General features: G+C 39.0%; 1 protein-coding gene across 1 annotated transcript; it reads right to left on the minus strand.

Moving 5' to 3' along the window:
• Nucleotides 1–14,854: 14,854 nt before the first annotated feature.
• On the minus strand, nt 14,855–16,588 carry LOC121947364 (potassium voltage-gated channel subfamily A member 10). The gene has a single exon (XM_042492384.1). It carries the CDS (start codon nt 16,586–16,588, stop codon nt 14,855–14,857), a length of 1,734 nt encoding a protein of 577 aa, XP_042348318.1.
• Nucleotides 16,589–16,897: the final 309 nt, after the last annotated feature.

The raw sequence follows: 16,897 nt of genomic DNA on the forward strand, positions 1-16,897 counted from the left end.
TCATACTGTATGAACCCTGATTTATAGTATAAGCTCAGTCTGTGTGTGTTTGCATATGTGCATTTCTATGTTTAAGTGTGTCAGTGTATGTATTTATATGTGTTTTTGTGTGGTAATCATCACAGCGAGTTACCCTGGTATGTTTTCTCTGTTGTATGACTGCTGAATGAAAACCTTTTTACTCTACAAATCCTACATTCTCAACTCACACATAAACCCAATCATTTCTTTCCTCTCTGTTCAGGTCATATGTACACAAACTTTATAGTATTGCCACAGTTACTTTACAGTTTGTCTGCAAATCTCACTGGAATCCCCTTGAGATAGCTCACAATTGTCTCTCGGAGGGGGATTTCTCTGAATTCAGTTGGTCCATCTTTTTGGTCCAAACTGAAATATCTTGACAACGTTTAGATGGAATACCATGACATTTGGTACAGATCAAATGGCCTACTCTGAGGCTGAAAAATGAAGCCAATGCGGAAGTGCCAAAACTGCAGTTCCTCTAATGGCCACTTGAGGCTGGCTCCAAAAGCAAGTCTGGCCCAAAGACTGTATACAACGATGGATGACATGACAGCTCCCCCAAAGTGAAGTTATTCAATCTGGATCGCTTCCTGGTGTCTGACTGCAGTTCAGTTCCTAAGACCCGCCCTTCCATTTAAGGGAATGGTCATAGGCCAAACTAAAAACTCAAAGTACATGCCAAATAATTTTTTCCCAAAGATGGTTCTTCCACTGAAGATATTTCTCGTCACCCTGATGTTTGTTCAAGTGTTTGTTTTTATGATAAGTTCAGTTTTAGTGAGTTTTAGAATTTAAAAAAAGGGGGCTTTTCCACTATGATTGACAGCCATGACAAATTCTCAATGACATCACCCTTGCAAGATGGCAATGCTCGTATCCCGGATATTTTAACCTCACTTCAGCATAGCAGGCGTAAGTGGGGGCGTGTCGTCCATCTTTATATACAGCCTATGGTTTGGCCCCACAGAGCCTAATGTTAAAATGCCCAACTTTATAGCAGACAAAAACATGTTCACAGCATGGTACTACATTTACTATTATCACAATAAAACACAGCTATGATTGCACCATGCTAACCAAGCTAGCCACTGTTAGGGTTAGCTCCACCCACTCATTTAAAATGGTCACTTTTCATTACTTCTGGCTTTTAAAAATCAACGGTGAAAACGGCAAAATGCCAAACTCTAGGCTTCAAAATAGAAATCCACAAACCAATGGGTGATGTCATGGTGCTTACATCCATTATCTCATACAGTCTATAGTACAGGCATTCATAGCATGCAGAGGATGATTCCTGCATACTTCAGTGATCTTTTAAGTTTCTCTCTTGCACCTCCAGCCAAAATTTCTATTTGTTGTTTTATGTAGAAAACCATGCAGAACTTATGGCATTTCCATCTGTCTCAGCTGTACCATTTGTGTCTAGTACCAGTTCGCAAAATTTAAGGTAACATGCAAAACTAGGATGGTTAAAATGGGAAACCTCACACCCACTAAACACAAACATGTTAGCATTTTCATTGTAAGCATGTTTGCAATTGTGAAAAATTATGCAAGTTCTAAAAATTTCTCTTAAGATGCCCATGTGACAAACTATCACTCTGAGTTTGTTTGTCTGTCTTGAAGAGGTAATCTGTTAAATCTGGAAAGGATAAATTTAGATTACTTCTTTCCACTCAATCAACAGACCTTAACAGATGTTACCAGGTTTCACTAGGGAACACGACTTGCACATGTTTTAATGAATGAGTGTGTTTTGTGCGTGTCTGTGTTTGTGTGTGTGTTTGCCGTGGATCTCTTAGACCCTCAACAGGACTCTGTGATCCAACTGAATAATAAACAGCAACAGATTGACAGTTTTCTGTTTCTAATCCTCTCCCTCTTCCGTCTTCCAAATTTAGAGTCCAGTTGATTAGAAGTAGACACACTGTCTTGATGAAAATGCTCTGCACTAAGGGAAATCGAGGCCTATTCCTTGTAAAACAGACTGGCAGCTCTCCATTCTGACTAATTCTGACTACATATCTTCTCCTCTGTCACATCCCATCATTTACCTAAAACATAAAAAACCCAGTTATAGCTAGTTACCACCACTACAAAAACGGATGAATTACTGAACGGACCTACTAGGCACATGCTCAGGGGCACAAAGTGTCAGGGGGACCCTTGGCCACTGCCCACTTGCAAAATGTCAAATGCCAAATTAACACGTACCGACCAAAGCAACTGAATGAAGGTGGTGACATGCTCTTTGACCTGATGGGAACAATGGGGTATACAAGCAGACAGCTCTAGAAATAAAGGATGGTGTACTCTCAGGTACTCTTTGTGTGCATATTTTAAGCCTCTGTGGGTGCGCTCAGTCTGACAGAACTTTTAGGTATGGTCGACTAGATGAAGGTTTGCACATAGAAAGCGTTTGTTTATGGTCTTATTCTTATCCACATCTTTCTATATATATTTTGACCCAAGGCAGACTGCGAACACATAAGTTAAACAAACTAATAAGCCCCATACTCTATCATAGTGCCCCAGCTATTGAGCCTTTGGAACACTGCAGACCAGATTTTACTGCACTTGTGTTGTACCCCAATGATATGAAACAATATGATGCCATGATTTTCTTTTTTTTTAAGCTCTTTGGTACTGAAATGACCACAAAGAAACACAAAATGACTATTAAGTGAAAGAAATGACCAAAAAGACACTATATGACCTCAAAAACACACTAAATTAGCTCAGAAGACCCAACATGATCTCAAAGAGACCCAAACACCAACAAACGGACAAAAAACAATCACATGGAGATACAAAATGACTAAAAAGGGCAGCACACTACCTCAAATAGACACAAAACAACAAGACACAAAATGACCAGGAAGACACACAGTTATTTCAAAGAGACACAAAATTACCTCAATTATAAAAAAATATTTCTAAGAAACCCAAAAGATGACAAAAGACACAAACTTACTTTAAAGAGACCCAAACAACAATAAAAAGACACAAAACAACCACAAGGAGACACAAAATGGCCACCACAAAGTCTGCTTGTTTTCCCCCATGTATTAATATGCATACATATACAAACATATATTAGGAGAAACATGGAAAGCAGCAGAAAAGGAGACTTACCTTAACTTCTGGAGCTCCAACAAATCTAAAGAAGTCCATAGCCATATCCGAGCAGGTCAAAGAGGTAGCTGAACAAGATTGACCCAAACCCACTCTGAGGATGAGCCCACTTCCAGCAGCACATTGTTGCCACGGTAAGTCCATGAAATTCAGCTGGTTTTTGGACCAACTGCCTCTCTATTTGTTTTCATGTGTCACAATGTCCAGAAAATGGATTCAACTTTTAATTATCTCCTCCTTAAGCCATTCTCAGTCATTGTCCTGTTCTCCTCCACACTGCCTTTGTTAGCCTTCCCCTTATACCAGCTCACATGTGCATCTGATTTATCTTCCTACCTTCATTTCCTGTCAAGGTGGAAAAGGGCTATTCTGTCCTTTTTCTTTCACACTTTTTCTTTCTTTCTGCTGCACTCTTTCTAATGATCCTTTAAATTAAGAAGGTGTTTCATGGTGAATAATGTGCCACAGTGTAATGCCCATAGGTTCAGGATTAAATGCCATCTATATCATATATGCAGATCTTTTTTTTTTTTTTTTTTTTACCGTTTTTTTGTAAAAAAAATTGCATGTTTTTTTGTGTGGATATTAAATTATGCGATAAATAATAGATTATTTCAGCATGCCATTTGTGATAAATTCCTGATCATATCTATTAATGTATTTAAAGAAGTTGTAGAAAATTGCAAGAGTGGTTATATAAATTAGAATGTCAAGGATGAGTCATCTCTACCCTTAATGTAGCCTACATTAATGTATCTCACAGCAATGAGATGCAGTTTTGTTTGAAGCTGGTCTAATAAGAAGACAGTTTGTGTTTTTTTTTACATGACTAACGGATAAATATAAGAGCACAGGGTGAAAACCTGTTCCAATGCACAGCTGACACAATTAAATCCATACTTTTTTTTAAACCTATAGAGTACATTCAGTAAGAGCAATGTCCTCTTTATCCAGAACACCCTGCTAACAAAATTACTTACATAGGCAATTTCAGGCATCCGTACTGAGTATGACCTAATATTTTGTCCTCAAATGCTTCAGTGGAGCATTTGTATAAATAATAATACACGTTATCTAAATAGCTCCTTTCAAAACTCAGTTATAAAGTGTTTTACTATAAAACTAAACACATTTAAAACACAAGAATGAAATGAACTAAAATGTCATAAAATGTCATCAAAGTGAAAGATAAAATGAAAGAAGGCAAAAACTAAAATCTATATATATTAAACGAGAATTGAAATCAATAAAATACACAGGCAGCTCAGATAAAATCAGGATATGCTTTTTTAAGTATGAGACTTAAATAAAGACACTGACTCAGACAGCCTTATATATTTATGGGTTAAGAGCCTCCAGAACACCTCAGTGGGGGAAAGCACCACTCTCTCAGTTAACTCACACAGATTTGACCTGCTGGTGCAGAAGTTGACCTTGCGACCTTTTAGTCACAAGACCTTCTATTTAAAAACTTTGACAACAACCACCTGTACTGTGTGTGACACACAAGGGGAGACAACATCCTTTTGCTAACCTTCTTTTTAATATACTTCTAATGACCAGGCTTTTATTTTTATTCTTTAGAATCTCAATAATTTTGAATCACACACAACAAGAGATCATTCATTTTATATTTTGTTTGGTAGACATTTGGCTTTACTCTCGTTTAATTCAGTCAAACATATTACTTATGCTCAGACTTGCTCTCTGTTTTAAATACTGTATGACTCAGCTTGACTAAATGTGTTAACACTGCATTTATCATTACTTAATTTAATTTGTTTGTCATCATTAACTGTATCACTTGCTCATCCAACATTGGTCATGGTGACCAATGTGTCACAAACTGGCTCAGGGAATGTGACAGAGAACGAACGCAAGAGATGTAGATAAAATAAACATAATTTCTCAAACTAAGATGAATTCAAATGAACAATGGAGTGTGTAGAAAAATCAATAGTTAGTAATGAAAGCCATGCTTGGATGTGTGTCAGATGTGCAAAACCAAAAGGCAACGATGCAGGGTGGATGTCTGCGATGGTGAGGGAGAGAGCGAGTTCAAATGTTATCAACTCTTTTCCAATGAAAGTAACAAACGCAAGCTCTAACAGTTGCTAAAAGTCACCAGATAGGCTATTAAATGTCACATGGGCATTTGCATATTGATAAACAAAACATCTGAATGGCACCAGAGCACCTCTCTCGTACTTCCAATCCAGAGAGCAAGAGCCTCAGCAGAACTATGGAAACTCACTGTAACTGAACTCCAACGGCGAGCAGCGTCTTTTCTCCTCCTTTCTGTCCAACACCTACCGCACGGAACAAGAGGAGAGACGGAGACAAACCCCGTGCTGATGGCCAAAGAGCTGTGGACTGGGATTGCTGTGTGCATGCATGGGAATGAATTAGTTATTTATTTATTTAGTTATATCTTTATTTCGAACATGCTAAATAAAATGGGAGAACAAAATAAAATATAAGCATGAAAAAAAACACCAGAATGCCCATCAAACATTCAATAAACAAATGTAAGTATTTAATGTCTGAAAAGGAGTGGGAGGAAATTAATACTTATCATATTCCACCCCCTTTTTTTCAATTAAAAATAATATTAATTTTAAACATGAATAATCCCAATTTCTGCCCCAATATTCACTGTACACACCTTGATCTTTTCAAACAAGATTTGAGACAAACAAAAAAAGATTAATCTGAATAAACACACACACACACACACACACACACACACACACACACACACACACACACACACAACACAGAACACAACAACACAGAAAACTCGAAAACTCGTGACCTGCCCGAAAGACAAATAAAGGAAGGTGTAGATTACAAAGGTTCTCATAGGAATGAATGGACTGCTGGTTGACTCACTTCTATACACACAGCTATATGGAAATGGAAGCGTCTCTGATATAACAGGAAACATCCTGTTTGATCTATGTAACCAAAGTGTTAAGAATGAAAAATGCAGTTTCATATAAAACCCCAAACAAAAACCTTTTAAAAAAACAAATTCAAGTTTGTGTTTTTTGTTCATGGGTCCATTAAAATCTAGGTCTTTCCTGTTGTTTGTGTGCACGCTCTGACAGCGGGCTATTATCACCAGACGCAGTTAATTATAGATGAGGACTCACAAGCAGAGTGAAGCTCAGAGGAGGGACACCCCGGCTTAAATAGAAATAAACCGTGTGCCACCTCTTTCCTCCGTGTCACACAAACTCTCTCTGTCTGTCTTCTCACTCACTCCTCATCCCCCCATCTCGTCACTCATTCCCCATCTCTCACTCTGGCATGGAACTTTCCATCAAAGCATCTCGTTAATGATGGAGCACTCTCATGCATCTTTAAGCACGTGGAAGGGATCTTCCACTGTGCAGGTTGATCACACAAACTCACACAGATGTTTTGGAAAAAGCCAACAATTCAGAGTGTGAATAATAAAAGTGCAATAAAGAAAATGGACTTCAACTAAACTGATAGGTAGGCACTATGAGGACCAACAGAGGAATCCTGTTTTGGCCCAAATCTGTGTTTATGTAATGTGTGTGAAAGTGTATATTTTGTCAGTTTTTGTGTGCGGGGGCCTTTGGAAGCCCAAACAGTTTAATCGTATGTCGTCCCAGCAGATTAACTTCAAACACTGTCTGCATGCACAAGATAGCACTCCTGCTGTCACCAACACAAACAGGATCATGAGTGTTTGGGGGGAAGAAAAGCCTAAAATCTTCCTGAACCAGTCACACAAGATTTTTTGAACCTTCACCTCACTTTTACTGGCTGTTGCAGTCAATCTCATTATGTGTTTGAATTTCAGGGATTCCTGTTTTTATATATATGCGTGGGAGTGCTGTCTGCATATAAAGCAAAGCAGAGGATATAGGGTATATGTGTATGTCATGATCTGTGGTCCAATTAAATCTAATGACACACACACAAACCTTCAGTCCCCCCCAAAAATCAATTTTACATAGTTTATGCTGCCTAAAACAAAACAAACTACTAAAAGAAGATGAAACACTGATTAACCATTTCCAAAATAATTACAGATTATGGATTTATAGATTACAGGGGTTACTTTGGGGAACATTTTTAAGATGAGAAACTCAAAAATCCATAAAAATGGTGGAGACCTTTGCAGCTTTATAAAATATAACATACCCGATACATTAGCAATTTAAAAAGATTTTTCTGAATTTTCAATTTCAGATATACATATATTATACCTTATTTAGTTAAGCAACAAATACCGAAAGTAATCTGGAAGTATCTAGTATCTAGAGTTTGGGGTAATCCCTTGGATTATATTACCAATTACAATTTTAAAGAGGTGTCTAGTGACTGTAATGGAATACAATTTTAGTGACCTAGCCAGCCTTGCCAAGGATGCAGTCGGATTGACTGGCTGTGGTTAAAACCCCACAGTGAGGATATGGGACACATCCTGGTAAATCAGCAGAAAGAGACACTGGGATTATCATCAAAAGCTGTTTTAGTCGTCTGTGATATGATGTGATATCTGGATTTAACATTTCAGCCTGGGGATGTCCTTTTCAAATTTGAGTTTAAATCCGTGGAACTGATGAGGTTTAACTGTATTATTAGTCAAAATAAAAATGGTATTGCAGGCTTAGAAACCTAGACGATCATCACAGAAAAGACCCTATCTTGGAAAAGGAGAAAGAGCTGCTTGTTTAAGGAGCATACCAAATTTTTCTTCTCTTCCCGGTCAAAACTGTCAGTTTTACTTTAAATATAGCATCACACCACTTGCTTCTTCCCAGTGAAATCAGATTCACAGATCGTCTTCACAGCAGACATTGTGAACTGTCACAGCAGGAGAAGCACAGGTGGAACTAATAACATTAATGATAACTCTGTTCCAGTGATTATTGCAGTGCAATGCAGCCATTATCATGCTGGTGAGGTTATTAGTTACACCTGTGTGTGACATGCCAGAATATCTGTTTGGGAAGCATCAAGTTAGAGTGTTAGCCGACACAATTTTTGATGGTGTTCACTGTGTCAAAACAAAATTACAAAACGTACCACTAACCTTTGACAGCATGACATGTTAGAGTATCTTTAACACACACACACTCAGTGCACACACACTCAGTGCACACACACACACACACACACACACACACACACACACACACAGTGCAGGCTGGCTTCTAACATTTTCATGGACACACTTTGTTTCTGCAGCATGTTGTCTGCTGGAGGGGGAGTGTATAAAATGATGTGACACCCTCACATAACTCTCTACTATCACTAACAAAAAAACTACGTTTTAAGTGTTACGTGAACAATGTGCCAGACTCTTCTAGGTTCATTAAACAAGAAAGTGCACTCAGTCGGATGCAGATCTCTGCAAAGTGGCCACAGTCTGACTGCCTGAGCTGATAGCGGCTGCCCTCGACATATCTTGCAGGCTTATTCCATCAGACGACCTGCAGCACATTTCAAAAGACTTTTAACTGGCACAAAAAGTAGGAAATAACAATTAAAAAAAGACACAGACAAAACAAATAATTAAGCCTTCTCACTTATGGTAGAAGCGCAAATGTCAAAGAAAAATCAACAAAATCTGCAAGTCTATACAATCGGGCAGGCAAAATGCTCTGTGCTCCAGGTTAGGTATGACTACATAGAGGACAGATTAAAAGCGGCTCACAGCTCACGGCTCATGGCTCGCGAAGTGCGTGACTTGCTCTGGACCAAGGACAGCTTCGCTCAGAGAAATTCTCCCTCTCAGCACCCTTACAGTCAAAATGGTGATGAGAATAACAAATAAAGACTTATTTACCTTGTATCTACCTCACCTGACTGTCATGGATCATAAAATACCAGGTATGGAATTATTCTACTGATGTTCTGATTTAAAATGAGATCAACCCTTTCAATGGATGTCAGTTTTTGAGCCACAGCAAGGCTGAAATGTTTCCTGTAGCAGACAGTACGGCTTGTTGTTTATTGCCGATTTCTAGAAAACTTGGCCCCTCCTTGCTGGTTAAGAAGAGTGAGGAGTCAGCAGTCTATGACGGCACAGGCCAGTCAAGAAAATTGTTTTTTACCAATTGTCTTGCAACTATGAGAGGTCCTTGCGCATATAGTCACAAATGTGCATAAAACATTAGGCGGATTGGTCCAGTAGTTCACCCTCGAGGATTAAGCCTGGTGGAGATCCTTTCTTTCAGAGAAAAAGCTTTTGAAAATGTTTATTCTTCCAGGGGAGGACTTGGAACAGAAACAAGTCTTTGTGTGTGTGTGTGTGTGTGTGTGTGTGTGTGTGTGTGTGTGTGTGTGTGTTGTGTGAGTGTGTGAATGTACAGATTTACGCATGTGTGTGCCATAGATCTATTTCAATTGAAACCTGTTTCCACACTTGCTTGTAACCTATCTGTGTGGCCAACGGTCCATTACCAGAGAACAGGTAGCGTGTGAACTCGGCTCTCGCCTCCTCACAAGTGTCATTTATCCCCCCTTTCTCTCTTTCCATTGCCAGCTCTGTTTTCACTCTTTGTCCTTGGATGTCCCCCATATCCTACGGCTTTATAGTAATAATCTGGGTCATAAATCCATTCATAGTTTACAGCATTATTAGATTTTCCTGAAGGAAATTAAACCAATTTTACAACAGCAGTTAAAAACCAACTTCTGGGAGCAAGAATTGCCAAACAAAACTCATCTGCTCTCAGCAGCACACAGAGGGTCTGAAATGTTGGAAACACTGTTTGCGTTGTTGTTCACAACCCTGCATAATAACACAACAGTTGTGATGTGACACAGAATAAAATTCAGCTCTAAAGTTTCCTGTGAATACATCTTAATCTGCATTGCTAATAAGACATTTCTTGCAAATCAAAAGTTGTTATGGTAGTTTTATTTTATGCCAAACATGCTGTAAATCTAATCTACTATTAAATTTTAATTATTTGCAGAAACATGGAAAGACAAACCCTCATGTCTGATATCTCGGGAATATTTTTGGGTTTATTTATGTCTAAATATATTAATATTTATTATATGAGTTAAAAACAGCCACTAATCTTTTATACATGCGCAGATCTTTCTTTAAAATTATTAACTGTTTCCACACCTGATCCCTTGGCTTTGAAAATATAAAGAGTTTCATACACATTGATGTAAAAGAATTCTTCCTAAAATGTATCTATTGAAAAAAAGTCGCATGTATCATGTTTATATCTTATTATGTAAAGTATTAGTAGTAAGTTACACAATTCATATGCAGCCACATGCACAGACATTTTGAGGGGCTGTTATTCTTATCTAAAAAAGGGCCGTGTGTGCATAAATGGTGTAAAATGTGGTCATTTAACTTACCATATATCAAATTTAAATTTGTAAAATGTTTTCAATTTCAAAGATGAACAAAATTTCAAATTTCAAAAAAGCAGGGCTTTTTCTTTACATGCTCTGTCAAATATTCACATCTGAATCAATTCTGAATCTAATTCAAATTATGCAGAAATGTACTTGTCTTACTTTACAGCAGCTCGGCAGCTCCAGGAATTAAACTGGAGTCAGCTATATCTAGTTTTGTGTGTAAAAATATGTAATAGAATACACAGCAATTACAAAATGTCACACACACAGATTCAATGAACATATTTTCTGGCCTTTCCATCGCATATTTCACTATAACTATTAAAAGTCACAATGTTACATAAGAAGGGTTATAAGGAATCACTTTGCATCATGTTTGGTCACTTTTTTTTTTTTTTTACAATTTGGTTGAACTTAAATGGTTTTGAGACACTCATATTTATCTTCATAATAGCAAAAGTTAAACAAGTATTTATTTATTTGTCAGAAGGGTAGCTCAGCCAAAGAGGACAAATGGGCTGCTGCCCTGGCAGCTTTATCAACTACATGTACACGTTCCTGTCCATACATTTAGGAGCCTTTTTTGGCCTGAGACGAGGTGTTGAGGAGAGTCCAGAGAGAAGGATATCGGATGGAGCTAACTGGCATTAATAGCTAGAGGACAAGTCCATGTCAACAGGAGACTGGCATCCTATTGTTGTTTGGATGACTTCCAATGGTACGGTTGTCACACTGCCACACAATCCTTGTTGATGTGACCTCTATCTTTCTGTATGTGTGTGTGCACTAACATTACAGTGAAAGCAGAGACAGGTTACCTGGAGCAATGACGCAATCTTCCTTGAAGGGGAACACCGATGGAGATAAGAAGAAAATACAAGAACGCCAACTCCATCTCTCCCTCTACCTCTGTCTGTCTCTCACAAAAAGACACATCAAAACAAATAAAACATGAGAAGACATTATTTAAAATCCCAGAATATATTGCATACATTACAGTAAATTGTATACTGAAATGTATATACATAGATACAAATATAAATACAGTGTAATGGTCTTATTAGTGTAATAAACTTGAAGCCATGAGTACGCAGGTAATTACCTCAGGCCTTATGAACTTGTACAACATTGACTTTACAGATGAGGGACTGACTATGTCATAAAAATGTATCATAATCACCATAATTGTTATCAACATCATTGTCAAACACACAGAAAACACCTATTTGTAATCTTTGATGATCGATTGAACCAAACATTTAGAAATAACATGAGTCTAAAGCTATTTTGAGAAACCCCTGGCTCCGAATTACATGTGACTTTTTTTTTCTCTTAGATTTCTCTTATAATCGAAAAACAAGACATTAAAGAAAAACTGAAAAAAAAAAAAAACCCGACCACTAGAAAGTTACACTGATACGGCATAACTGACAATAACTCTTTTAAAGTAAGACGCATCATGGGACATTTTGGCTTGTAATGTCCCTTGGCCTCATAACAGTTCCCTTTCTTCCCTTAATCTAACAGTTATCTTTGGCTTCCTCCTTGTCTCTTTCACTTGCAGTGTTTTGGATCATGGTGTCAGTAATACCCCTTTCTATCAGATTAGCTTTGGTTTTTGATCCAGTTCTGTTCAGGATTCTTGGAATCTTGGTGCTTTCTAGCAAACCAGCACGTGTGAGTTTCACATGTGAGTGGAAACATTGTATTTCCCACTGTTTAATACAGAAGCTAATAGGAATCTCAATAAACAAGCAAACAAACACTGTTTTAAAGATGGGTCATCCACAAAGGGCGTTGCACAACAGAAGTAAACAGTAGTAGCAAGATGGCAGACCACACTGATTACCTGCAAACTTCTTATCCAAAAAAAACAAGCATGGAATAACTTTCAATGATGCAAAGACTATTGTGTGCAAGACTCAATCCTCTCTTTCGAACCTTTAGAATATAACATACCCAATGATGTCGTCATGGTTTGCACTTTAGGTCAAGGAGAACCTGCTATTTTTTTCTTCCAGCTGAGAAACACCTTTTCAGGTTCTGAACTAATGTATTTTTTGGTCAAAACGCTTCAAAATTTTGTGCTAGAAGTGGAACAGAAACCTTTTCATGTTGGTGGAAAAAGGGTATAAAAAGGTATACTTCCTTAAGATATGTACTAACTGACGGAAAACGATGATGTTTGGTAATAGTAACTTACTCATAAATAGATGGGATTACTATGCATTGGATATGTTAGATTGTATTTCAGGTGAGAATGCATTTCTTTGTTGCACAGCATTTTGGAAAATACAAACAAATGCAAGAATGGAGAGAGGTTACAATGTTTTCGACCAAGCTGAAGTAAAAAAAAAAAATACTGAGCATATATGCATGATAAACAGGTATTACAGTAAGAATATGTATGGCGAATTCAACTGTGTCCCAATGCTATAACATAATATAAGGCACTCCATCATAATACATAGTGCGAAGTCTGTTCAACTGCTAACAATAGTGGAGGTTTCTCACCCATGCTACTCATCAAAGAATAAATATAACAGAACTGTGATAACATTTTAAAATAAATAAATACATCAAGGATACAATCTAGAAACAATACACAAGTTACTCATTCAAGACACTTACAGGAAAATTGTGGGGTTAGGATTAGGGTTTTTGCTATTTTTTACATTGGTCTTATTTGTAGGATTGGCTGTCAGTCGGATCAGTTATGATTTTGCATTGATCTCCAAACTGCAGCAGAATGTAGATTTGAAGATGAAAAAATTCATTAACCAAATTGGTCGTTCTTAATATCTGTTACACTCTTAACCTATGAATCAGCTAACAGCCAGGAATTCAAGCAACAGAATGGTGATTTCTACAAGCTCAACGTGGAAGTAGCTCTTCAGAAACAGTTAACAGCCTTAATTATGTGAACATTTTGAGTTTTGACATTTAGCCTTTCTCTCTGTCTAATGCTGTGTTCACATTGAATCAGGCAGATGGAAGATGGGAAAAACCTTCTGCACAGCATGGAAAAACAAACAGTGCAATTGAATGGCAGAATGACAAAATGAAACATGCATGATGATATGTTACGTTGATGATGCTGTATTGTTAACAAGGAATAGAATAAAATATATTAAGCAGAATTATTCTGTGCTGATTTTATTTTATTATTTTTACTAGTAATGTCCAGCACATTCTCATTCCGTAGTTGTCAAATACTGCCGATTTGTCAGTGCTTTTGGCGTATGATCCTAACGCTGAAAGCCACTTTTTGCGTCTGCATGATACACCACATAATTGCGTCAAGTTGAAACGAAGCCGGTAACAAGATTATAAAAGGAGTATGAGGCGCCTACAGGGTGGGTGGGAGGTATGGTGGATGGGTCCAACAAACCCTGTACATGCAGGAGTCCAGTGTTCACTTCCTGTGTGATTGTGATGTTTTTTCAGTTGCCATGTGCTTTTGCTGCCGAATTCCACCATGTACTTGTGTTGAGATCAAGGTAGCAGCATCCTGCAACATTTATGGCAAATGCAGAAGGATACCTAGAGTATAATATGTAGACACTGAAGTCACTGCAAGCATCAATATGTGACAACTTGGGACAAGAACATGTTGCAATGTCCACTAATCGTCCAGATTGCCCATGTTTTCGCCTTGTGTGGAGGATGTAATCTCTGTCGCAGAGGATGGCAAAAACTAATATTTTAATTTTGAATGGCAATGCTGTCTACCATAACCATTGCTATTATTCTCTGCCGGCATCACCTTACATTGCTGTACTGGTCTCGTTGACTAACATATCTGGTTTACCATATACCTGATTCCATGTGAACGCAGCATAAAACCCGTGTTTTATGGCCCCAGAAGACGTTGTTTTAAAGTTGTGTGGCCAGAAATATAAACAGTGAGGATATACTGTGCAAAATGTTACAAGCAATAGGATTAGCAGACAATGAAAATTAGACCAAAATTATAAAATAAAACTTCAAACATATATACTGCTGAATTATGACAGTGAAGGATGTCTTGTGTTTCTATGCAACTAAAAGTGCTAAACTTGAAATATGTTGCAATACAATCCTGAACATGAACAAAGGTGAATTCTTCAGCTTGTCTGTGTCCTTCATATTAGATACAAAAGAGGTAATTACAGCACATCCTGTATATCCTTATAAAACATATTTTTTTACTAGGTGCAAACTCATTGATCCCTTTAGATCATTTTTTGAGGGAAATCATAACAGTGAATTTCTTCCATCTGTCCCATTTCTTTTCTGCTTTGTGGCAAAGGCTCTCCTCCTGAATTGTGTCCTTGTAAAGTTATTTCCCTTTGTCAGTCTGCCAGATGCCGTTGGCTTTATTAAGTGAGGTGTTGCTGCCCTCTTTGGTGTCTGTCTCAGTCTTCATGGCTTGCTCAAGAGCATCGGCTAAGGGCAACTTGTCCTCTGCCTCCGTCTCTCTGTGGTAGAAGTAGTTGAAGTTTGAGACAATAACGGGAACAGGCAAAGCAATCGTCAGCACACCGGCAATGGCACACAATGTGCCGACCATTTTACCCCCCATGGTGATGGGACACATGTCCCCGTAGCCTACAGTGGTCATGGTGACCACAGCCCACCAGAAGCCATCAGGTATGCTGACAAACTGTGTGTTAGGTTCGTCTACCTCTGCAAAGTAGATCGCACTGGAGAAGAGGATGACCCCAATGAAGAGGAAGAAAATGAGTAAGCCGAGCTCCCGCATGCTGGCCTTCAGAGTCTGACCCAGAATCTGCAGTCCCTTGGAGTGACGAGAGAGTTTGAATATACGAAACACTCTGACCAGACGGATGATACGCAGAATGGCCAAAGACATGTTCTGTCCTGAGCTCTCTTGTGGCGTTGTGACCAGTTCTGTAATCACGGTGACAAAATAGGGGATGATGGATATAACATCAATGATGTTCATGAGGTTGTGGAAAAACTCCCTTTTGCTCGGACAGACCAAAAATCTCACACACAGCTCAAAGAAGAACCAAGCAATGCAGGCAGTCTCGATGAAGAAGAAGGGATCAGAGAAAGTTGTGGGCTTTGCAGCAGATGGAGCCACAGAACTATAAAATGCAGACTGGTTGAAAGGCCTTATTGCTGTGGGCACAATTGGGTCGGTGTCATCTCTGAATTCTGGCAGCGTTTCCATACAGAAAATGATGATGGATATGACAATAACAAAAACAGACACCAGTGCTACACCTCGGGCTGCGTTTGAGCTCTCTGGGTACTCAAATAGCAGCCAGAATTGCCTGTAAATATCATTATTAGGTAGAGGGATATCAACATCCTTTATGAATCCTTCGTCTTCTCTGAACTGCTCCATGGCCTCATTTCCGAGTTCATAGAACACAATTTCATCTGCAAACACATCCAGGGGAACGTTAGCCGGACGTCTGATCTTCCCCCCTGATTGGTAGTAATACAAGATTCCGTCAAAGCTGGGCCGGTTCCGATCAAAGAAGTACTCGTTCCTCATTGGATCAAAGTAGTCCATCCTCTTAAAAGGATCTCCTAGCAGTGTGTCAGGAAACTGGTCCAAAGTTTTGAGTTGCGTTTCAAAACGAAGGCCGGCAATGTTGATGATGACTTTCTGGTCTCCATCATCCAGCCCTCGTTTATCTACAAACAGATCCTCGCAGCACTCCTTAGCAAGCCTGCTGAAGATGGTCTCACTCTCCTTCGTGCCCTCACTGTTAAGCAGCAGTTTCCAGTTGGAGATCATACTGGTGCAGCTGCTGCGCCCCTGTCTACTTGGAGATTGCATGGTTGGGGACTGGGGTACTCCTAGTGTCTGTGTCTGCATGTGTGGAATGGGTGAGGATGAGGTGGATTCCCAAATGCAGGAGGGCACGGGCGTAGAGGGAAGCTGAGAGGCTCGCATTAGGTAGTTGCTGCATGGGCTGCTGTGCTCTGGGGGCATGTCCACCGTGAGAGCTGTGGTCTCATCAGCGTAGGTGTCCACCTCATCCAGATCCCCGTCAAGCTCATCCAGGCTTTCAAAGTCTACCAGGGCCACCTCCATGGCTGCGATTCAGCCAGTACAAAGCCTCGTGACCCCAGGATAAGACAATCACATACACAGACACACAAACAGACAGATGGGAGGCTCAGTCACCAGAATCAGCAGCAGAGTGCCAGATCATCCAATCTTCAGCACTTAAAGTCACAGGAAAAACTGAAAGCACCCTCTGTTCTTTGTTCCATCCAACACCTGTAGAGTGAGACAGAGACAGAGACAGAGTAAAAGAGTCAGTGTGTTTGTGTCAGTGGTTAAGGGTTTGTTCAGTGTTAATTGTGATCACGTAAAAAGAATATGACGTTGGAAAGCACG

This window comes from Plectropomus leopardus, chromosome 8 (genome assembly GCF_008729295.1).
Source record: "Plectropomus leopardus isolate mb chromosome 8, YSFRI_Pleo_2.0, whole genome shotgun sequence".
NCBI lineage: Eukaryota > Metazoa > Chordata > Actinopteri > Perciformes > Serranidae > Plectropomus > Plectropomus leopardus.